Source organism: Cygnus olor, chromosome Z, assembly GCF_009769625.2.
Source record: "Cygnus olor isolate bCygOlo1 chromosome Z, bCygOlo1.pri.v2, whole genome shotgun sequence".
NCBI classification, from domain to species: Eukaryota; Metazoa; Chordata; class Aves; order Anseriformes; family Anatidae; genus Cygnus; species Cygnus olor.
Window position 1 is genome coordinate 80977361 of NC_049198.1, and position 25460 is coordinate 81002820.

The 25460-nt window shown below is 44.7% G+C and overlaps 1 protein-coding gene across 4 annotated transcripts in view; it reads right to left on the reverse strand.

Annotated features, from left to right (window-relative positions):
• Positions 1–25460, reverse strand: part of PAX5 (paired box 5) — a 149696-nt gene that overhangs the window by 96232 nt on the left and 28004 nt on the right. For all 4 annotated transcript variants that reach the window (XM_040540353.1, XM_040540355.1, XM_040540354.1 and 1 more), the window contains exon 6: positions 1328–1503. In XM_040540353.1, coding sequence (XP_040396287.1) covers positions 1328–1503 — 176 coding nt within the window. The remainder of the gene's footprint in view (positions 1–1327; positions 1504–25460) is intronic.

The window sequence follows — 25460 nt, forward strand, 5'->3', positions numbered from 1 at the left end:
GTGACCAATAATGAACAGGCTTACTGTAGGAGTTGGCTCAGTGCCTGTCCTCTCCATTATCCCAGGTGTTAGGGATGGGATAGCCACCATCTAGTGGTATGCAAAGGCCATTTCACCTTCAAGAGATGCTGCTTCCTTGGCTTTCCTAACGAGTCATGTTTTGGTTTTGGTTTTGATTTCTGTTTGTTGTTTTTTTTTGTCTTTTTTTTAATTCAAATTGATTTCAGCATCTTCCTCATCTTTTTCCAGCCTGAATTCAGATTTATATAACTCATCAAAAATATAAACCATGGAAACCACAGAACCTTCAAAAACTGGTGAAAAATGAATGACTATGAATGAAGTAACAAATGACACATACAAGCTTAAGGGCACAGGGAATTTTTACTCTACCATTGACTTTCAGCAAAAGGAATTATTTTTTCCAAAAACATTGGACCAGTAGGTACTCCTTAATACTGAAGCCATGATGGTAGTAAACTACTGTGTTCCTGATAGTCTCCAGTGGCCTTCAAACGTTTATATTCCTACAAGGGAAATCACTGTTTGTTTGCAGTTTAAGGCATTCATACACCTTGCTAAAAATCAGGTTTAATATTAACAATGGAGATTAACAATGACTAATTACATCACTAAGTATAGAAAAAGTAGCAAACTAGACCCAAATTGAAGCTGACAGCAATACTTTCATTTCTACACCCCATGACTGCAGCTAAATTTAAGGCTGAAGGCTACAAACCAAAAGCACGTAGAGAGAAACAGCTAATCAATTTTTGCCTGTGCTTCTGTATTGTGCCTGCTAAAATGGAACTTCCCCCCGAAATTGGTGCCAAGCCCTTCTGAAATACACTGCTAATCTGTAGGTGCAATAAATTTACCTTCACATATTAATTGGGTGTTTCTCTCAGCAAATGGCTAACTACATGCCTAAAAAGACATTTCTGGATACAAAAATCTAATTTGCGTGTACAGTCAAGCTAACTCAAAACCAAAATTAGGCATAGAGTTTTGCAAGTCTATTCCTTATTATCTGCATAGCCTGCTTTTGATCCAACAAAAGTATCAGAAGCTGTGATGCGCTTTATGCCTTCATTTGATGTAACTGGCCCAGACTGGGTGTAATTTCATACCCAAACACTTGCTCATGTTTATATAACAAGTGTTTTCTGTCATTTTTTAATAGTCTTGGCTGAAGAGCTTGATAAAACACCTGTTTCTCCATGTTTTTCTACTGCAACTCTGAGAAATAATTGTTTGTTGATTTCCACCAAGGAGGCCTCTCATCAGAAAGCATATCTGGAAAAACATTGAGTGTTTGGAACAGTACCTGCTCTGGTTTGATGGGCTCAGTTGTTGTGAAAATGTCAGAATAATGTTGCCTCTCGAAGACTCTATCCAACACTTCTAACTGCTGCTGGGTGAAAAGGTCTCCTCGCATCTGTTTCCGAAGAAAGTCTCTACCCGGGAGAGAATGGCCATTTGGTACTGGAGATTCCTGAATACCTTTCAAAGAGGACAAAGAAGACAGAAGAATAAATAGACATTGCAATGATGAGACCTACAGAGGAGTGTCCATTTTATCCATTGAATTGATGTGGGTACAGTATATTGACACAATGAAGAATCTTTGAGAGGATACAAGCAAGACACACATTGCTAGAAGATGTACTGATCAGTTCTCCACTATAGCCAACCCTCAATGCAATTTGATATCAGTGATTTCACGTATAATTTGAAGGCAAGACAAAGGCTTGTGGTCAGATATTTTCTCACAGCACTTTTACGACAATATCTGTGAACCTGTAATGGTTTAGATGCCAGAGGACATACCTACAACATATGATGCTAGAGCCACGGTCAGCTTGGATCATCTCCAACAGATCTGCTTTGCATAGTCACTGTCCATATCCCCTTTCTGTGATACCTGCAGGTCTTCCTGAGCTCCATCCTACGTGAAGGTCTGAGCTACTGTGTGCTTATGCCAAGAAGCAGGGACCCTTAATCCATAACCACACTCAGCTTGCAGTAAATGGCCAGTCAGCTTCCCAAACACAGACGCTAATAGCACCGTACTAAAACGCGATGTCACTGGGATGCAGAGTTGCCACCACAACAGCCTGAGCAAGGCCTGATCTGATGCACCCTCCCAGCTCACAATACCATATTTCTGTGTGGTATACTTCTGTATAATATTTCTGTATTTTTTTTGTATTTCATCACTAGCATGATGAAAGCCTGGGTTTCAAGGCACATTTTCTCTCTCTCTCTCCCCCTCCTTTCAGCAGGTTGGAAGTTACTGCCCATATCTCAAAAGCCATGAGACAAGTTTGAAAAATGTTTAGTCTGAAAAAACTCTTGCAATATGGGGCTTGCTTCAATTTGCTTTGTTTGCATATTCACAGTGATTTTCTACTTTTCCTTCACCTGTCAATGCCAGAAACATATCGTTTATATTCTGAAAGCTGAGGTCTGCAGTATTCCCAGGACTCCAGGAGGTGGAACTCCAAGAATAACAGTAAACATCAGATTTCCTCTCCAGATGGCAACATCACACTACACAGAGGAAGAAAAGATTTTAAAAATAAGTTCTTACTGCCCAGATTTATCTGCAGAACCAGCGCTCAAAGCTTCTCAGGTGGATTCTGCATCAAAATTTTTGAAGGCAAGTATTGAAGGACATCTGTGCTAAGAGACCTCATTGCTGCAGACACCAGTTTTGTCTCCATATGTGTGCTGGCGATTGGTAACACGGCCGATGTCCAGTGGACAAGATTTTTTCAAAAAGGACTACTGATTTGGATGGATTATGCAGAAAACCTCTGTAAATTTTCTTACACTCAACAGGCATTTGATGTAAGCACGTAATTATAGAAACATCCTTCTAAATTTTAGTTTGGTTGTTCAGGCAACAACAATGTTGTATTTACCTGTTTAGATGAAGTCAGGCAACTTACAACATGAATAGACAATGTTGGCTTCTATAAAGTGCCAGGATCAGTTTATTACACGCAGAAAAAATACGAACCTGCCTTCTGAATAAAAAGTCAAAACGTGTAAAAAGGTATGAAAAATACGAACAGATATAAGAGGGCAGTGTATCTTTAAATTTGCTTTTTTGTTTTGTTTTGTTTCATTTTGTTTTCTTTAGTATTCTAAATCAAATAATATCTAATTGACATAGTGCTGGGTTTAGTCAACCGTTGCTTATGAAATTAAAATTGTGGTTGCTAGCTGCATGGTAGCAAAAGGCTGGGGGGGACACTACCTCTGAACACAAAAGTGCTGGCTTTAAATTTCAGGTTAAAATAATGTTATTCTAAAGTTGGCATCAAAGTTAAAGGTTTTTACAGTTTTGGTTCAAAGTGGGCAATGAAAGAGAGTGAAATGATGATATAGTACAATCTGGGAACTTAATATCCCAGAATCCTAGAATCAAAATATCCTGAGTTAGAAGGGACCCACAACAATCATTGGACTCAACTCCTGTCTCCACACAGGACCACCCAAAAAATAGGCCCTGTGTCTGAGAGCATTGTCCAAACACTTCTTGAACTCTGGCAAGTTCGGTGCCGTGACCACTTCCCTGGGGAGCCTGTTCCAGTGCCCGACCACCCTCTCGGTGAAGAACATTTTCCTGATATCCAGCCTGAACCTCCCCTGTCACAGCTCCATGCCTTTCCCTTGGGTCCTGTTGCTGTCCCCAGAGAGCAGAGCTCAGTGCCTGCCCCTCCGCTCCCCTCATGAGGAAGCTGCAGGTCGCCATGAGGCCTCCCCTCTGTCACCTCCAGGCTGAACAATCCAAGTGACTTCAGCTGCTCCTCATACATCTTCCCCTCTAGACTCTTCTCCATCTTTATTGCCCTACTTTGGACACTCTCTAACAGTTTTATGTCCTTCTTGTATTGTGGCACCCAAAACTGCACACAGTACTTGTGGTGAGACCACAGTAACGCAGAGCAGAGTGGGACAATCGCTTCCATTGACCAGCTGGCAGTGCTATGCCTGATGTACCCCAGGGTACCATAGGACCTTTTGGCTGACAGGGCTCACTGCGGACTCGTGTTCAACTTGCCATCATTCAGAACCCCCAGATCCCTTTCTGCAGGGCTGCTTTCCCATCTCTTGTCCCCCAATCTACATACATCCAGGGCTGCCCCATCCCAGGTGCAGAATCTAGTACTTGTTAAACTTTATGTAGTTGGTGATTGCTCACCCAGTCCTCTAATTTGTCAAGATCTCTCTACAAGGCCTCTCTACCCTCAAGGGCGTCAACAGTTCCTCCCAGTTTAGTGTCACCTCCAAACTTACTTACTATACCTTCAAGTTCTGTATCTAAGTCATTTACGTATTTATGGAAATATTAAAGACAACTGACCCTAAAATGGTCAGAACCCCATCTGAAACTGGCTGCCAGCCTGATGTAACCCCACTTATGATAACCCTTTAAGCTCAATACGTCAGCCAATTGTTCACCCACCTTATTATGCTTTTATATAAATGCATCCTGGTCATTTTGTCCAGAAAGATACTGTGAGAAACAGTATCAAAACTTTTGGTGAAATCCAGAGGGATTACATAACGTCATATCAGAGAAAACCGCATGGAAGCCCACGAATGATGTGCCTCACTGGCACAACACTGGCCCATTGGAAAGGGATGAAAACATGCCAAGGTAGTGGTAGAGCTTCAGAAGGTTTTGAAATTCAAGATCAGGGTCTGATATGCTGCTGGGAGTGCAGTGTGAAGAGCAAGTCACAGAGGGCTGACCCCCACTCCACTGTCAAAACACCTGTGTCTGTTAAGGTCTCCACATGCCATCCCAAGGGTCTGAGAAATCAGTCTGAGGATCAGTCTTTGAGGCATGCTTCCCAACACAGCCTGCTGTTGCTGAAGTGAAGGAGCAATGTGTTTGCTGACACCTGGGCAGAAATGAGTCAGAGCTGAAACTCTGAGGACAGCGGGTCTCTGTGCTGAAGATTCTGCATTTTTGTCAAAGGAGCTCGGCAACTGCCCTTCACTCGCCCTCGTTATTGCTCTCTCACTATATCCCATCAGCAAAGGGAAGAGTTTGTTCCTTTTCACTATGCTTCCTAAACTCTGACTAATTGCAGGTAGCTACTGGATTTCACTTCACAGATTAAAGACTTTCTATATGCTGCGCATGACATATAAAAGTTCATGAATGTCTTTAGGATACATTTGGATATTAGACATTATATAAATGTGAAATAATTACCATTAGCATTATCTATTGTTTGAATACACTAGAACATCTTTGATAATTAAAATACCATAGGTACATTTGAAACAGTTTGGGTTATAAATAGGCTCCAGGGAGAGGTAAAACATTTTTCGTATAATCAATGGATCCACCTAGGAGAGTTCTGCTTTGCTGACAGTAGCACTACAAGTGTACCTACCTACTCTGCAAAACAATTAGCTCCCCATCCAATGGCATCCTTCCAAAAGTGCTAATGAAGAACACAAATATAGTACTCTCCTTAACAGAAAAAGACATTCTTCCCAAACAAATGTTTCAACCTTTACCTCTACCAGATCATATAGATGGGTCAAGATTGTGCCATAGGACCACAACTTTCTGAATGAACTTGGATGTGATGCACTTCCCTCCCAACACAAAGCCAGAAACCCCTTCCTATGCTTAACCAAAGTCTGAATAGCCTAGGAAGAGTTAAGCGCAGAACAGATCCACCCCTGGGAAGAAGTGCCATGAACAGTCTTGCTGACAAAAGGCTGCCTAAATTGTGTGGATTTCATCCAGAAATACTGGGTCTTCGTTACTTAAGAGGAAGGTATTTTCTGGGGACCAGCAAATGGCAAGATCAGTTTAAAGAACCTGATAAACTGTGACTCAATTTTTTAGCATAATTTTATGGTTAATTACTTTTCCTTGACATGTCTTCTGAAACCACAGGAGACATACAGAATTGCTAAACATGCCCATAACAGATTTTTAGCTATACTCACTATGGAAATCACTTATTTTAAAATGGTATTTTGCTTATACATGTCTAAAACCATGGGTCAAAGTAAGGAGAACAAATGTCCCTAGGCCCTATCTTTACAAAACTCCAGAGCATTTTAAAGCCCTACAGTCCAGCATAAAAGAAAAAAATTAAAAAAAAAAAAAAGGCAAAATATGAAGACATCAATTAAAAAAACAACACTGGAATAATGAAAAAGATCTAAAAGATCTATTCTATCTTGTCTTTTTCACTCAGAAAAGGAAAATAGCACAGTTTAATTACTGCATTATAAAGCAGCACTGTGAAATAGCATGGGATAGATTCTCCATTGGTCTAAATGAGTGTAGCTCCACAAAAGGATCTAAGCCAGGGGACAGCGACTGAGAAATTGGTGACATGCACAACTTCAGCCGGAATAATATCTTCGGTGTTATTAATAATAATGATGTACCATGAAGTGCACATCTTAGTGGTACATTTGCCTGGTGCAAAGAAAATATAATCTTCTGCTTTCAGGTTTTTGGGTTGTTTTCTTTTTTAAGCAACTCGATTTTACAGGGTTAATCAAGGAAGTCAACAGCTAGTGCAATGAACATCCCGTATTCATAAAGGATGTGGTTTCTGTCTCTAATTTGTACTGTCCAACTTCATTACCTGGTATCATACCTAATTACTTCACCTTATAGGGAAATGCAGACTAATTAGGAAGGATGTTATTCACCACATTTAAAACATGATGAAGCAAATGAAATATTACCAGGAGGTAAAAAGGTGATTTGTTTCCTTGTAGCATGCCTGTAAATTAGTCCAGAGTAGATAAAGACTTTGTTTAATTACCATTTGGGAGGCTTTGTTTAAAATGTAAACTGAATTTTCACGCCACCTTCTCAGGACTGTGTGCATTTGGCAGCAAGCAACCTCCTGGTGTTCCTTTTAAAGCAGTAGTTTCAGAATCATATATACTGTGAGAGATCTTTGCATTTACAGCATTTGAGTTTTCTAAGCACCGTTATTTATTTTTTCAAAGGACAGTATCACTAAAAAGAAACTTTTTATTTTGAAGTGTATATAGCTGATCATCGCACAAATATTTTCAAGAGAAATCACTATATTTCACAAAGATGGGTATGGGTTTTGTAGTAGATCAAAGTGAGAAAGAGGGGAAGAAAAGATAAATCATCAGAGATCCAAAAATACTTTTCATTTGGAGAAGATATCAGGCCATTTCGATGGCACTGATAGAGTCTCTGCTCTGTCTCCATTACCCACTGAAGGCAGCCAGAGTCAGGAGCTGACTACGCTAGATTATATTCCCTATAAGATGGTCACCAATATATATATATATGATCTTCAACCTCTATTGATTGACCAATTTCACAAGCAAAGACTGGTGAAATGAAGCTGAAATGAACATCATGCTTTAACTCATTGAACCCATCAGGCCTGAGTTAATCTCACTGCCCACTGTCTCTGATAGAATTCAATTGATCAATCATGTTTCGGTGATAGTACCATTTCAGTAGCTTATTGCTTCTTCATTTCAAAGCTTGACCTGTTAGATATACTTGGACCAGCTCTACTCTTCTTGGAGACACAGAGATCAGCATCTGCCTACTGCAGCATATTGTCTTGCATCCAGGCTTGAAAAGAAATGGGGAACTTTTGCTAAACACTCCCATCTTAGCACTGTATTTTTACAGGTATTTTACTGATTTTACAGTCAGAATGGCTGTAAAAACACGGAGACTGAGTAATCAGAATTCCCTGCCGCCTGTCAGCTCAGTGCTGGCTCTCATTCCCACAATGTCCTGTATTTGGACAAATGAGCAAAAGACTGGTTAAGTGACATTTCCAGGCTCCATCCTTCAGGTACAGCACCAGCTGCAAGCTGACTGGTGTGCATGCCCTGCAGTATGTGTGATTGTTTCCCTGGGGAACAGGCCCCTGGCTGAATACTGCCCAGTGCATCCGCAAACCCAAAAGTAGGGCTGGCAGGGGGCAGCTGGGAAGGTTGCAGCTTGCGACAGCCATGGGCTGGAGCAGGATTACTGGAGTTACTTAGCCAACCCACACGTGCTCTTTCATTTCAAATATGTGGTCAGCCTTCATCCTGCTTGCCTTCATCCTGCACTTTGCTCTTGCACAAGCACCAGGAGCAGCTGGAGCCCAGGGCACAATCCAGCAAAAGTGCAGCCAGCTGCAGGCAGGAGGGCGAGGGCTGATGCTCCAGCCTCTGGAGCACAAGGTGCCTCCTTGCATGGCAGGCTGCAGGAAGCTGCTGCAAGCAAACGTGCTTCTCACGCTGTTCAGGGCTCACTTACACTTTAGTCCCCACTTCCACACCAGCCAGTCGACCACTGCTCCTGGTCCTCTGTCATGTGCTGCTGACCCAGGCTGCATCACCACAGCTGCCAGCAGTGAGCCCTTGCCATGCCAGCCCCAGCTGCACTGGTCTGCCCCAGCCAGGGTCTTTGCAGACCTGTCTGGCATGCTTCAGCAAGCAGGCTTCCCAGCACCTGCAACACCTGGCAACAGGCACCAGGTACTCCTGCATCGCACAGGGCTCTCCCCTGCATTCTCAAAAAGGCAGGGGCAGTCCCTCAACCCCACGGTGGTATCCATGCCTATACTGCCAGTGCTGTGTTTTGCAACATTTCTGGGAAATGGAAGGACCAAGACAGAGGTGTTTGTGTCACAGGCCTCTCAGTGCTGCTCTTCCTAAAATGCTCAACAGCAAAACAAACAGCCACCTCTGGTATTTTGCTGAGAAATGGTGGAGCTTCTCTCTACTGTGAGAACATTTCTCTCACTCATTAGGACACCTGGAGGTCATGCCTGATGCACAAGCTACAGCCTTGCATATATGCCCACAAGATGCCACCCTGCGATGTTGTTGTGCACCCAGGTCCTAAGTCCACGGATGCAGAAATGTACCACTAAACTGGTTACAGGCATCAGTGAAAATGGGGCTATACTTAACAGAACAGATTTCCCATGAGATTACAGCTCATTTTCCCCTACAGTGATTTTAATTCTACAGTAGCCACATAGAAATTTTATTATGTATCTCTTAGTTTATGTCAGGAAAGGCGTGCCATTAACGCCCATCCCAGACTTCTAACCAGTGGTCAGCTAAGGCGTGGTGGAGCCCTCACACCTCTTCCGAACCCGACAGCCTAACTATCTGAGCAAATGCTTGTGTAAATAGTGCCACTGAGTGGAGCAGGACTGCTTGTGCACCTGTGAGGGCTCTGAGAAGCCATGTCTTTGCTCAAACTGCCAGCTTTGCACATGCAGGATGCATCCCCCTCTGCCATGGCCCAAAGCACTGCTTGGCCACACTGTCCCAGGGCTGCATCCTTCTCAGTGGGCAGACGAGAAGCCACAGCAATTCCCACAGCCACTTGCCCAGCCCACGGGGGAAGCAGCCACCTGAAGACTTGGGACCAGAAGGACTGATGATGGGTGTGGTATTTGTGACCACTCTTATGATGCAGTTCTATTTTTAAAAAGCAGCAAAAATGATGTCAGTGGTACCTTCCCCCCACGTACACTTTGGTAGAGGATTTAGAAGTGCAGAGAAAGAGGTTAAAAACAAAGAGGCAAAGCAATGAGGAATGGATGTCCTGAAAGCCTGCCCTGCATAAAGTGGACTTCATGCAATGCCTCCATGAGACACAAAGCCTCGGGGGCAACGGACATGTCAACAGTATGTGGGGCAGCAAGACCCTTAAGCCAGGCTGCAGCAAAGCATAGGAATCCGCTGATGTTTCTATGACTTCTATTAACATTTAAAGGGAGATATAACTGCAGTAACTATTTGTATAAAATAACAACCATGGTTAGTTTATTAATAAACGATCATGAAAAAATGATTCTTTCTGTAATCCATCTTTGTAAGGTACGTTCAGCAGCAATCTGTGGAGATGTGCACTTTATTTCATGTAGTTTCAGTTCAAAGTGCATTTTTAAATGGCTGCTATAAGCTCATGGATGCTATTTTAACACAGTTTATACCTACTTCCATTCCACACTATAACACCTTTTCATCTTTTTTTTTTTTTTAAATCATTTCTATGTATGCTTAGGTTATATGGACAAGAGCATATTGAAGATGAAATCGTAATTTGCTTAGCTTTGGAAATGTCAAACTGGTCTCCCGTTACAACTGGCAGGAGGAGGATTTACAACTCTGAAAAACGCTGGTGTGCTGAGGACACCCAGAGAGAAGTGCTGTGTAGGGCAGATAGCCGCTACTCCCCAAGCAAGCAAGTCCTGCCACATTACACCCGCAGCATGACGGGAAGGGAGAGACCTTCCTCCCTGTCTCCCAACATCTGGGAGCCTGTGGACAATGCCGATTACTGGCTCTGCCAGCTCAGAGGAGCAGGGTGCCCAAGGACTCCCTCCACTCACCGGCTGCACACAGCTCTGCTGCAGCACCAGAGGAGGAAGCAGGAGGGAGAAAAGACCAAAGCCTGACAGCCAAAGGGAAAAATGGTGTGAGATGCAAACACAGCCCGAAGGCATCCCTGCAAACAGCAGTCGCCTTTCGGTATGACAACGCTGTTTAAAATGGGCATCTGTTTTCCCAGTGGAGCAAAATGTAGTGGACACCAGCACAGAAAGCGTACCTGCAGGAGCCAGTGAGAAGCTGGAACACCGCAAGCAGACTGGCACTGGGTGTCCTGCAGCAGCTCCAGCCTGCACAACACTCATCTCTCACTGCACCTAACAGGGGCTGCAAAATTCCTCCCCTTCCAGGAACTGACATTTGATGAGAAAAATGCAGGCCATCCAGCTGGCATCAGTCAAAACTAATCTTTCGATGCAAGTTTAGAACACTAAAGCAAAATTTCCACCTAATACCTTAAACACTTTGCAAAGTGCTATCTGGAAAACTTACCTGGAGAAAATAAAGGCGGTGAATAGCTCAGCCACATTCCACCCACGGGATGTGTCACACTTAAAAGCACCAAGAGTACTGCTGCATCCCAGCAGGTTGCCTGCTGGAAAACCCCAGAGTAAACTCTCACTGGGGAGGAAAACTTTACTTTGCTGTCATGTCAAAGATCCTGGCACAGTTTCTAAGAAATGCAGAGGACCTCCAAGCAGATTTTACTACTCCTAAAATGCAGATTCCTGGCAAGAAATTGAGACAGTACTACCAACCAGTAACAGGATTGGATTTACCATATGCAAAGAAGAGAAAGGGGAGGCAGGGTGCTCCGCTAGCCACACTGCAAGCTGTAGATGGGTGCTGTGCATCGTCCAACAAGTCAGAGATGTCAGTCCACACTCTCTATCCTCTGATCCACAAAGAGGATGCCCAAAAAGCTGTTAGTATACGAGGATTTTCACTGGGCAAATTTTAAATAAAACCTCATTTTATAAAATCAAGAACTATGGTCTCAAGTCTGCAAATGCAAATGCTTACAACTAAGCAAAGAAATCTCTCCACTGAATTCAGCAGTGCAGCTTACATGCAAAATGCAAACCACAGGAATAATTTTTATACACAAGTTACATAAAGTGTGAGTTTTAAAAGTACCTTTATATACATTTTATCCACATGCATTAGTTGGGTGAACTTAATTTTTATAAACCCTTTACAGCTGTGTAATGCAGGTTTGTAGACCTCAAAAATTGCTGTTTACTTCTCACATCCAGGAACTGCACCTGTGCATCCATCTTCCTTCAGCTGCACTTTCTGCCTGCCTGAAGGCAGGTGTGTGCTCCAGCACCAGCCTCCAGCCGCAGGTTCCCCTGGGCCTGAGTCTGCGAGGCTGTTTTATGCTTAAAGAGGTGTAGAGGGTTGTTCAGCACCTGGGTGCTGCCAGGCACACTGATGTTACTGCTGCCTGTGTATCATCCATCTACTCTGATCAGCAAAGCCAGAGCACAAAGCTTCCTATGCTCTCTCTTCCTCCTAGCAGAGAAGTGGAAGATGGGGAAGTTCCACCAAAAAAACACATAAAGGAGTAATGCTGGTCCCACGGAAGCCAGATGCTGCCATTAACCAGGGATACAAGTGTAGATGGGTAGTGCGATGATGACCAGCCCAGCTCAGCAGGGAAGCAGTTCCCTGAGGGTCACCCGCCACCATGGCACTAGTGACATGGTCTGTGGTCAGGTCCCATCACCTGGGAGGTCTGCCAGACCTGGAGGGCCTCCCTGCTGCAGCCCACCTTGCATGGGGAAGCCTCCCCCAGCCCTGGCCCATGCCTCCAGCAGGGACGACACCGCACCAGCACTGCCAGCTCCCACTGCCGCAGCTCAGCCGCCTGCCTGCCCACAGCACAGGAGATGCTGTCAACAAGCAGGCGCAGTGTCCTGCACGCTGACACCCTCGGGCCTCAGTCCTGGTGTGAACAGGCAAGCATGCACACACAAGCACTGTGCTCCAGGGGCTGGTGTCCGGGCAGTCACACGCAGAGCTGAGCAGCCCTCAGCAACGTCCCTTGCTCCAATGGCTCCCTGTCAGTCAGCACGCAGGGAGCAGCGTTTCACTGCGGCATTTGCACTCATGCTCTTTTGCAGGTAGCCGTGGCATTCCTCCTTGCTAAACACTGCTGCTGACAGAGGGACCTGCTGTCGCGCTGCTCTTGTGCTGAGCAGAGCAGCGCTCCGGTGCAGAGCCCTCATTCCACGCAGCAGCACGAGGGAGCCAGGGTCCTGCGGGAAAGGGGCGCAGGGAGCTCTCACCTCCACTGGTTCAGCTGCAGAGGCAGCTAAATATCACGTTGGGCTTTATTATCACTATTTTAGCTTTTCAGCTGCATTCACCTTTCTGCACTCTTGGCTCAGTTAAAAACTGCAGAACAGAAGATTACAAAAGGGCAGTCACAAACTGAACAAAAACGACATCTTCCAACTATTTGTATTTTACAGTTCTGCCTTAAACATTCAGATGCACTCGACACAGAGCAAAAATAATCAGCCGAGATTTTACTTTTAAGGGAAGGTAGTGTAGTTCTTTGCTAATTACTGTAATTAATTAGTGTCATCTAAACATTAATTATTTATCCTGCAGTAAACTCAGGATAAATAAAACCATACAATTCCCCTGACAGCGTGCTTATCGCGAGGATGCCCTTATTAGGGGAGTACTGAAGAATTTCACTGTATGTATTCCTATTATTTCAAAACCTGCTTAGAGAGGGAAGTCGAGTGGGTCACTTTCGGGGCTGTACCACTGGAATTCTGCCAACTATATCTCACGTAGGTGAGCCTGTTCTTGCAGCTGTGCTGTGGACTTCACTTGAGATAAACACACTGGGAACAGCTCCTCCACACCATCATCAGAGGTTGCCCTTTTGTCATGTCTGTGCCAGAGTTTTCCTAGGCTCACTTATTCCCCTCCCATATAATGGGATAACTCCTCCAGGAAAAAGATAATAATATGGCTAGATCGTGGCAAATTATTTTTAAAGACTGCTGTATCCGAATACTCCCTCTTTCTTCATGACAGCCAGCTGTAGGCAAACAAATAATTTCTATGAATATGTAATGGTGACTCGAGAGCAAAGGTCCAGTGTGACAGACACAGGTCTCTCTGGCTTTCGCTCTGTGCCACAGAAGCCAACAGCAGTGAACATGATTCTGACTGTGCTGTAAATCTGCACTGATGGGGAAATTTTTTGAGGCTTTTCTTCTATTGGAAAACATCGACTGACTGAAACTGAATCATGTTCACAAGCAGAGATCATTTCTGAAGAACTGTGTGACGCAAAAGCCCTAGCAGGGAAAATCCTGAATGCGCTGAGCTAGCCCATCTTGACCCTTTCAAATAAAAAATACTCTAGCTTTGCAGTTCAAAATGATTTTAGTGTTTAGAGTGTTCAGCTTTAAGATATACATATACACATACAAATATTAAAAAGCAAAAAAGCCTTCCCTTCTTGGGACTGGACAAGGCTGGGCATCAGCCCCTCTTCACCTGCCACGCGCTCCCCTGTCCTGAACATCCTCTGGCTCCAGCGCAGCTCACGCCGGCAGGCCCGCATCCCTCTTACAGGGTGCTGTGCTCCTGCCTGAGCTCGCAGCACAGCACACCACATGTATCATGGAATACTTCCTGAGGTGTTCTTCTCATTGCTAGTGCAACCATATGCAACCTCACAGACTGGCTAAGCCGGCATTCAAAACAAGATCAATAGAACATACTGAAAAAAAATACTAACATAAGGATTCACCAAGCTTTAAAAAAAGTCATTATTTTCTATGACTTGTGCAAAGTATGACTATTCTTCACTAAAGTTCTTGTCTGAAGTACTTGCAGAAAAACAACAACAAAAATAGGGAAGAGTTTGCAGGTTTTTTTAAGATAAATTCTTTTTGGTTAATCAAAACCTGAAAATGTCTTCAACTTTGTACTTTATGATGAACAATGAATAATGAAAAGTTAGGTAAAAGACAATCACTTTTCCTTTACAAAGATTTACAAACTCTCCAGAAAGGGCTAAGAATTATTTTTCTTGGTTTTATTTCCCTAAATCTCTTCTCAACTTTATTCTCTTTGAGATAAAGGAAAGCCCAGTCAGGATGCATGCTGCCTAAAATTTTTCCCCCTTGCTTATGTATGTACCTATATCTAAACATTTACACATAGCCTCAGATTATTCACAACAAATGCTCTGGAAAGCTGCAACCACTTTTCCTCTCCCTGGGTAAAGCTAGTACTGACAAAATGCATCATGCATCTGTTCATGAAAAGTATGTGTTTGTATCATTCTGCTTCCAGGTGAAATCTCTGAAAGAGATTTTTTTTTTCACAGAAGGAAGGAAGGAAGGAAGGGAGGAAGGGAGAAAGGAAAGAAACTTTTAGCTTAAGAAGCAAACCTTGCCACCATTGCATAACAGGCAGAAAAGAAACTGACCAAAGGTGGCTGTAAAGAAGGAGGGACAGGCTGTGCTATCAGTATTGCCACTCGATAAAGAAAGGCATAGCCTCTCTATGCAACGTACCAGCATGGGTTGTATTATTTATTTTTTTTCCCCTGAAGACCCTCTGGTAGCTCTGCCTGTATCTGTAGGCTGAGTAATGACCTGGAGCCTGCCCTGCCACGCTTGCTGCCCACCCCAAGCCACAGCGATGGACTTGCAAGCACGTCCCCTGGCAGCCGATGCCTGGCAGCAGACCTTATCCCTTGCACGCACTGTGCCCACGCCGGACCCAGCCCTTTGAACCTGCTGACATCTCATCTGCCAGGTCTCTCCTGCCCTCCACAATCAAACACCTCCCCGTGCCTCCAGGAAAGCTGGCATCAGTTCCTACCATAACAAACTCAATCGTTCTCAGCAGTGCTCCAGCAAATAAAGTCATTAATTACGGCCTCTCTCCCCTCCGCCGTTGGCTGGAGCGGCAATCAATGTGCAACCCCTCATTGCCTTCTCTCGGGGAGTGGAGACAGATGCCATAAAAATAAACTGCAGCCCACACAGAACCCTGCCAGTACGGCAGCAGCAGGCTGTGCCCAGTAACAGCCACCACGCTGCTCCAGCCTGTGCGGCAGTATTTATTTGGTCTGCCGCAGCCATGGGGGAAGGCATCCCATTAAGCGATCATTTTTATCTTATAACGTCAATTTACTTATACTGATTGGCTTCCTGCCGCCAAATATCAATTAAATTGCAAATGCCTGCTGAAGCTTATTTTCTGCTTCTCTCTCTTTTCTCACATTTCCCTTTTTTCTTTCTCTCTCCCCTTCTTTTTGTTACAGAGAGAGAGAGAGAGAGAGAACCCTATGTTCGAACATAATTTAATTTATTTCCCTTTCCATATCTCAAAGGAAAATCTATAACTCCCCCTGGAAGGCCATTTGCCCTCTGTTATTGGGAGCTGAGGTATCACAGCACTGGGCAATTTGTTTCAACTGACTATCGGCAGCCCATCAGGACTCCCGAGGACCTCTGCCATCTCAATGCAATTGTATCTGGTATTGCCATTTATGATTTGTTTTTAATAGGTGCTAGTAACCATCAGACTCCAAGGTTTTCAGTTCACACACGGTGCACCCACTCCGCTCCCTCCTGCAGTTGCTGCCTCCTCCTCTACAATGTTCATCAGCTGCTGAAAGAGGTTTCCACTTGAGCCATGGACAGAGACTGTCATTAACTCGGTCTGCTGTTCCCTAACAGTTGTATTTCTGGAGATGATAGGGTGGCCAATGCTGCTACAGGTTATAAGCCATTCCTGTGACAAATAGCTAAATGAGTGGGCTTTGACAAATGGTGAGTGCAAAGAGCAAGCAGCCCATGCAGAAGCTGTAGGTGGGCTCTCCCCACCATTGCAAAGGTAACATGCTGCATTTGTGTGCACTCACAACCATTTCTCTTTGCCAGGTCTTCCCATAACAGCAGCACTCAGTCAACTCCGAAGTGAAGAAAAGGCCTCAACCAAGACATCACACCTGCTTTTGCTTATATACCAGAGTAATACACATAAGGCACCTTCCCCTTATTGCTGTAACCCTCCAGAACCTATGTCTGCTGCTGGCATAAGAGCCCAAAACATCCCAAGCAAACTAAAACCACATCATGATCTCCTGCTGTAAAGCACAAGTCCTCTGTCTGTACCTGCAGTGAGAGAAAAAGAGGACGGGAAACAAACTCACAGTAATAGGGCTGGAGATCTAGCAGATGAATGTCAGTGTTAAAAATGAATGGTCTCTGCAGAGAGAGGTCAGCAAAAGTCGTAGGATTTGGAAGACGACTGGAAGGGTAACGTAGAGCAGAAGTGCAATTGGCCACACCAGAATGAAGAGGCGAATGCTAGCCAGAGATGAAGAGTTTTCTCAGGTGCAGGAACTTGATCTATGGAGCACAGCAGAATTAAATCCCACCTGCTCTGCCCATGCCACCTTCTGCTCCTCACAGATGGTGAAAAGCAGGGGAAAGCAGAAGCCTATCAAAGCAGCCCGCCTTTGGACGCAGAGTGAGCCTTTATGCACATACCTCAATTATTCTCCTGCGTTGTATATACACATACGGTCCATGAGTGCGTAGGAAGTATACTGCACACAGAAATGCACTTACCAAGTGAAGACAAAAACACATCCTCACACACGTGCACTCATCCAGCTAAGTGTTTTACCCAACTAAACGGGAACTGATCATATCAGCCTGAAAATAAACAGCAAGCGTAACTTTGCCTGTCAGGTCCCTGTTTCTCTTTTCTCTGATGTTCCAGCAAGTGCTGCCCTTCCTGTGACTGGGCAAGACAACGTTCACAAACTCACCTCCAGTAAGTAAAATGAAAATTCAGTCATGGCTACCTTAGACTACTTCTTTTCTGAGACAAGGGTTGGCTCATTGGCACGTGCCAAACAGATGACACTGGTACAGTGCGGTGTTTGCAAGTAGGGCCCTGGGCTGGCTCTCCATGATCCTGACTCCAAGTCTTGGATCTTCCACAGCACTGCTTGAAGCCTTCAGTAAGACTTCCAACCACTTTCCAACCACTGGTTCCTCAGTTTCCCCACTGGTGAAGTGAGGACATTATAACTGAACACACTGTAATTCAATAAAGATCTTACAAGCGAAGTACTAACCATTATAAACTGCTTGTAGTACATCCAAAAATTCTTTGGCACCTAAAAAAAATGCAGGTGAGTTTACTCTGGACTTGCCAGGTGCCAGGGTGATTTTCAGTGTTTGCAATTATCTCCACAATAGGCTTTTGGACAGAAGCTGCATGAGTTTAGTTAAGGCTGGTTTAAAAATGTGGGCCCTTCTGTGTGAATGATGCATTCAGAAAGCAAGAGGATGAGCTACATGGAATACAACAGTGTGCATATATATTCCTAGATCTACCTATATAGATATATATATACACTATGTGTATACACATGCATGGTGAACATCTATATTCCATCTGTCCATCCATGTAGCTATCCCTTATGTAGAGAAGCCTATAAAAATATCAAGGGTAATAGGAAAGACCTCTGCACCCTCTGCAATGGTGATTATTGACTGGTTCATTCAGTGCTTGATGGAGATAGCATGATTGCCTGGGATGTACCTTGTAGGTTTCTAAACAGAAGGCTCCAGAATCAATTTTGTGGTAACTGGTTAGATGTGACCAGCTTACAAACACAGCATGGATGTCAGGAAGCAAATTCAAGCAGCACCATTACTGGTTTTTTTTTTTAAATATCAGAGGTGAGTTAAGCCTCCTGGCTGAGGGAGCCACAAGATAGAACACAGATTAATGATTCTGGCTTCTTTTCATCTCCAAGGTGACAAATTTGTGCACAACAACCATTGTACCACAGCTGATGGTGCAAGGCTACACTGAAGCTCACAGCTTTCATAGGAAGATTTGCATCTTCCTCATGAAGTGAGGGTAGTGCTGGAAGTTTCAGCAGAGTGAAATCAGTTTGGTCAGTCACCAGCATTTCCATCACTGTCTGAGGAACTTGCCTTGCGGAGTTAGAACCTGTGCCCATTTTGGTGCCCACACCTCTGCGGGTCTCTCAAGCTCTTGACTGTTTGCCTCTGAAAGCAAAATAGCTTATCCCAAAACATGCCCTCTGCTTTGGTGGGTGAAACCGTGGAGGGATGGGGGGAGAATGATAGGAATTTTTGTGAGTACAAGTCCCCAGCAGCAATTATCAGTGGGGGGCTGCACCTTGAGCAGTGGTCAGGGCAACCAGCCATGGATACCTCACTTTCAAACAAGTTTTCCAACAAAGAGTGGTGAAGTGACACCAAGTGACACTGGAGCCAAGTCACTGATTTGACAGCTCCATTTTCATCCGTGGCATCCTGTAAGTGAATGCTTGGAAACTTCTCTCAGTTCTGACATAGCTCTGGAAGGATGACTGGGCTAGCAGGAGCAAGGCCAAGAGATCCCAGAGGTTTGCACTGACCTCACTTGCCTGCCACTAACTTCTAGGGGCACCATGAACAGATTTCTTGCATCCCCATACTCTGACTTCCATCTTTAAAATAAACAGACCTACTGAGGCACTGTGGTGATCCAGCTGTGAGGCACCAAAACAAGTAACAAAAGTAACCAAAACTGTAACAAGGACCACAGGACTGTAAGAGAAGGAGAATGAATAAAATGAAGAGTTACTCAATTTCAAAACTCTAAGCCATAAATCTAAGCCATTACAAAAAAAAAAAAAAAAAAAAGTTTTTTGACCTAGACACATTTACATCCAGGTCTTGGCCACTACTCCTTGCCAGCTGAGGCTGTGATGGATAGGGACTGTTCTTTGTCCCTCCTGACTGGGGCTTGGCAGGAGGAGACCTGCTCCTGCCTTTTGTACCGTTCCATCACAAAACCTCACTCTTCAAGAAATGACAGCTCCTGCATCTTCCAGCCTGGAAGGAAACCTGGGTGAGAGTAGGGAGAGAGCTGCCAGGATGCCAGTTCTCTGGGAAGCAACTAGATAACACAGAAATTAGAAAAGTAAAAACTATTTCTTATTAATGGACTTATGGAAAAAAAAAATCATGCACTGTCAACCATGAAATCTTATTTGGACGATCGAGATGAAATTGTCACTTCTGACAGTAATGTTTACAAGGGCATCATGTGATGATGCAGCACAGCATGAAACCAGAAGCACCATCTAGCTCCTGTGAACTGTAACAAGACACAAAATGTCCCATCTGGGACAGGTATGAATTGTACTTCCAAAAATAACCACTCAGGTGTAAAATCCATTACACATAGATGCGAGGAAATGCAGAAGAGCCCTGCCAACACGGAGGGAGCCTCCTGAGCTCTCTCCATCCACAGGAGCTAGCAACCACTATCTCTGTGCAGGGGACACAACTGCTGATGGGTGGCAGAGCACAAGGAGCAGAAATGCACCCATCCATCCACTGCTGGGCACCAGGCTCAGAAAAGTAGTGGGTATCATTGAATGGTTTCCAGCAAGGCATTGCACCAGCCGTCTACTTCTGAGTTCAAGTATGCACTTAAGCCTTTATATCATATGGGCAAGAAATCATTACCAAGTCTGAAGAATCTGATTTTTTTTAAAACTCCAACACAAAACCTGTCTGACTCAAAGGAACCCTATTCAGGGTTGACCAACAGCTGAAGCCCATCATGCACTACAACAACTGCCCATTGTAAGACCTTCCAAACAAAGAACAATCCAAGAGCTGCCGTATAAACAGACCAGAGACAGCAGTTACCAAACATTATATGCCTAGGAAAGCAAAAGCGGCGGGAGTACTTTGACCACAAAGTCTAATCATAAATCCTCAGCATTAAGAGGACAGGGCTGAAGAGGTTTTAGTTGACATAAAGCATTCTTACATCTTCACCTGGTGTGCTCAACCACCACAACAGCTTGAATGTGGGCACTTATGTCTGCGAGCACCTCACACCTCCCTCCCCACAGCTGGGCCTTATCTCCCCCTTGATACACTGTACCAGGTGAAGAGGAAACACATCCTGACCATAAGAAGAAGGGGTGATGTGCAGGCAACGACACTTTCACGTCAGCTCCAGCAGGGCAGTGCACCAGCCCTTCAGACAAAGCCCAGTGTCTGCTTTAGCAAGACAAAAGTAATCTCTGCCATGTGAGATGATCGCCATTGAACCAAAATTGTTCTTCCAGATTTCTCCTCACTGTAAGGTTACTTTTTAGATTGGATGCTTCGGTTTTTTGACTAAAAGTTGATGTGAGTTGTACAAACCATCTGAAAGAAGCACTTTTTCCTGAAGCATTAAGGATATCCTGAAGCATCCCTGAAGTTAATTCCTATAAGGGACATCTTTTCTGGGGCCCTGTACCTGTTTGAAAGGCACACTATGTTGACAGGGCTGCAGAAGTTTCTGAACAAAGGGCTGTTTCTGAGCTGGCAACAGAAACAAGTCCTCACTCTGCCTGTGACAAAGAGATTCAGATATCAGCAGACACAACATTCTGACATTTCACTACTTCGGCACCCCAGTCTGCAGCTATGGGGAAGCTGTTTTATGAATGTGCAGTGGCTGTGTGATATGAAAGCCATTGCTTTTCCCTGATGTTCATCGCTGATAGATTTCCAATACCCTGACCTCTGCTGTAGACATCTCTTTTGCCATGTTGCAAGTCAGCTGGATCACTTGCAAACTGAATCTGTGCTTTAACTGGATTTCCCTTTAACTCAGGGTTGGGAAAGCACCTCAGCTACAGATCTTTGGTTTCCAACCTCAACCTGTGATGTGGTACTGCAGCAACAAAGAAAAATGCATCTCCTGTTAGTGCCATAAACTAACTTCTTTGTATTGTAAAGAATATAATAAGTATTCTTTAACTACAAATATCTTTCAGCAGATTCTCAGAGGACATAAAACATGAGGAAATTCCATGCTCAAATTTCCCAGGCACCTGACAGGAGAAAGACAATGGTGTATTTCAGAACTCCAAGTATTTTGCCTGTTCTTTCCATCTCCAGCATCATAGTCATCTTCATGTAGATGGCTGCTGCTGCAGAATCAAGAACATAAAAAACAACAGCAAAGAAGGAGCTGTGCAGGCACTTGCATTTACATATCAGTCTTCCCAGCTGAGGCTAATGAAGAAAGAAAAAAAAGGCCATGGCTCTGAAACTGCTTCCAAGCAAAAGCTTTTGCAAAGTTTCTCCACAGTTATCAGTGGGGTGCATCAGTGAGAGAGCACTGTGCTTGCTCTTGTCACAACAGGAGAGCTATCATAAACAGAAAACAAACCTCAGGCTGTCTGGGGCAACTGCCCAGAAACACAGACAGAAAAAAAGGCCTAGCTGAATATGAAGTGGCAAAACAATTTGAAAATCACTTTCTTGTTTAGCAAAACATCATTGGAATACTATATATATCAGGCACTTATGCAAGCTGTTGGGGCAGGTAGGAACACCACATCTCTGGGTGTTCCCAACTATGTTTTCTTTTTCCATCCTCAAAATCTGCTCAAAAAAAAAAAAAAGGGGGAGGGGGGGATTTGGCTATCTGTGCAGCACATCTGGATGTCCTGCTGCCTGCTCAAAGCTCCTGATGATTGCTGTGGCTCTGTCTCAGCTGATGGATATCTGAAACCCCAGGCAGTCACTGGGCATGCAGCCTCCCCCGCACTGGGAGTCACAGGGCACCCACAAGGCTGGAACACTGGAGCCTGTTGGCATGTGCACACACCCAGCTGCACTGGAGCCACTGTGCACACACCGCATGATGCGTCCTCCTGTATCTCCATCTGCAGCTCCACAGCAACGAACCCAGAAGCCCTGCCCAAGGGTTTTGAGCTCCAGCATGGCACACAGCGAGTAAAGCACTGTCCTTTGTAAGCAGAATCACAGAATCACAAAATATCCCAACCTGTTAGGGACCCATGAGGATCATCAAGCCCAGCTCCAGGCTCCACACAGGACCACCCAAAACCAGCCCTGTGTCTGAGAGCGCTGCCCAAATGCTTCTTGAGCTCAGTGCCTTGGCCACCACCCTGTGGGTCCTGTTCCAGCGCCCAACCACCCTCTCAGTGAAGAACACAGAATCATGAAAAAAGTACTGCAGCTCTCTTTATGATTTTCTGTATCCTGAGCACAAAGCCATGGCCAATCTGTAATGGTGCTCTTCTTGACTCAGGCACACCCAGACAATATAAACAGCCTGTGGGTATGAGCCCCAAAATTCTGGAAACTCAGTATGACCAGCCACTCACGCAATTATTTAAGAACACACTAAGAGCAAACTGAAGTCACCAAGTCTGGTGTGAATAATCCCACAGCCCGTCTTGTGTTTCTTTCCAATGTTTGTTGAATCTTTTGAATAATGGAATAGATTTGTAAGTAATGGGCCTATTCTACAAATACTAGGAGAGGCCAAAATTGTCAGGATTCAGTCAATTCAGTGTGCAATCACCTCTACCAATGAATAAAGCTTGGTGCAAAGAGTACACACAAAAGCCATGACAGACAAAAACTGAACTGGAAAAAGAAATCCACTCTGTGGATACCCCCATTTTCTTCATCTCACTGATTTAATGCTGTCTGCTTACCAAGATCTTCCTGCTTGGCAACAACAGCAATTGCAGCTTAAAATATTAAGTCCCAAAAGTACTGACAGAAAAAAACAAAATGGGTTTCCACTATCATGCAAGATCTCAGGAGTTTGTAATTTCAGCCAAGAAGTAATTCTGACTTGAAAATCCCAGTAAGCTCGAATCAAACTTTGGCCCAGCTTTGGCAGAGGCAGGTTTCAGTCCCATACGATAATCCAGGTACTAATGCTACGTTTTGAATAACCATAGAGAAGTCAGCTAACATACCAGGGGTATTTTGTTACACGTGGAAAAAGCAGTTTAATGCTTTCCCAAGAACAGAAGACCGCACAGAGAGCTTGGCTGAGCCATGGACCCACACAGGTGGTTGCTCTCTCACACAGTGTTGAAGCAGGACGAGAAAGCCATTATTATTTCCGGGGGCAGGCACAAAAAATACACGATACTCAAATAGTTCTTCCTGCCACGGAGGTACCGAATAATGTATTTAACACTTTGGCATTGGACCTTCCATGTGGGGATAGCTTCTGTATCCCTCAGAGCACTGTTTGCAAGAGTCCAGACCTCTGTCTTTCAGCACGAAGCACGCACTGTGCAGCTCCCCAGCACTCTCGCTCCGCACATGGAGTGGAAGCACTTATTTAACGGGACAGAAATTCTCTGATGGGTCCTAGGGAACGGGATCCACGCACAGCAAAAAACAGAAACGGGAGGAGAAGGAGGAGCAAAAGACAAATGAATAGAAACGGGAAGAGCAGGAGGATGAGGAGCAGCAGCATCAGCTGGGGAGTGGCAGGCGTGCACACATCAGGAGCGCAGATGTACAACCTCCATGTGTGTGCACAGGTGCAAATACGCTCTGTAGCTGCACCCTCCACAGTCCTTCCTCTTGGGATGCTACCACTTTCTTGATAAAATCAGAGTGACTCATCTCACTCCTAACGTTTCTGTTTGTTTTTATGCCAACACTCATAATAAATATCCATCAAAAGTGACAAATCCTGCTTTTCCACAAAACAATTTTTTTCCTCTGGAAAATGCATTCCAGCAAAAGAATTCCAGCCAGCACCAGTATTGACGGTATCAGGACGATCTGACAAGACATCTACCCCTAAACTGGATTGTAGTTAAACCTATATGAAGAGGTTATTTCTTGAAAAGCATCTAACACTCGACAGCTCCTGATGAGAACAGCTGGAGCTACAGCAGGGCTGGAAGGAGTTGTGAAAGTCAGGGCTTTTCATTAACAGCATGGGGAAAATCCCAAGCCTGCTGGAGCTCATGGCAAACCTGACGGGTTCACCCCAGCCCTGGAGGAACCCCCCTGAAATTAGGGGCCACATTAGGACACAGGTGAAAAACACGTGACATGCACGAAAGACAGCCAGTAACCTGCTCCTTGGGAAAAGGCAGCAGCACTTGCAGAGAGCTTTCCTACCCTGAGCTATGAACATGTAAAAGCGCCTATGGCCACACACCGCCGACTGCCAGGGCAGAGCTAACACATCTCCCAAAACCCTGGAAAGACATATGGGGACCACGCTCAATGCTCAGGGAGTCACAGAGACACTCAGGAGTGCGTGGAAAGCTACAAAAGCAGACATTGCTCCCACTGTCTTACAGAGCCAAAGAGATTTTGTCCTATTGAAAGAGGACATCAACCCACAGTTCTCATCAGAGCTGTGCAGAGGTTGGTCCCTTCGTCCCCAGAAATACCATCCTGTCTCAGCAACTGTCATGGAATGCATCATGTTCAAACATCACAAAATAACAGATTAGAGTTGTAAATTGCTTTTGTTACATTTCCATGAATTTAGCCTTGTAGAATTGTTTCTGTGTCCAGTTCTGGGCTCCCCGGCACAAAAAAAGACAGGGGTCTCCTGGAGAGAGTCCAGCGGAGGGCAACAAAGATGATACGGGGCCTGGAGCATCTGCCCTATGAGGAAAGGCTGAGAGACCTGGGTCCGTTCAGCCTTGAGAAAAGAAGACTGAAAGGGGATCTTATTAATGTTTACAAATACCTTAAGTGTGGGAGACAAAAGGATTTGGCCAAGCTCTTTTCAGTGGTCTGTGGGGATAGGACAAGAGGTAATGGCCACAAAATGGAGCACAGGAAGTTCTGCACCAACCTGCGAAAGAACTTCTTCACGGTGAGGGTGACGGAGCACTGGAGCAGGCTGCCCAGGGAGGTTGTGGAATCTCCTTCTCTGGAGATATTCAAGGCCCGTCTGGACACCTACCTGGGCAGCCTGCTGTAGGGAACTTGCTTTGACAGGGGGGTTGGACCTGATGATCTCTAGAGGTCCCTTCTAACCCCTACAATTCTGTGATTCTGTGATTCTGTGATTCTGTTTCAGAAGTCCAAACATTTTAATGCAACCTTAGCCGACATTCTGAACTGGCTCAATTTTTTTTATTTTTTTTTTCCAGAATTCCATGAAGAATCTCCAGCTGGCTCAGCTTTGCTAGTTAATGTCCAGGTCAACTG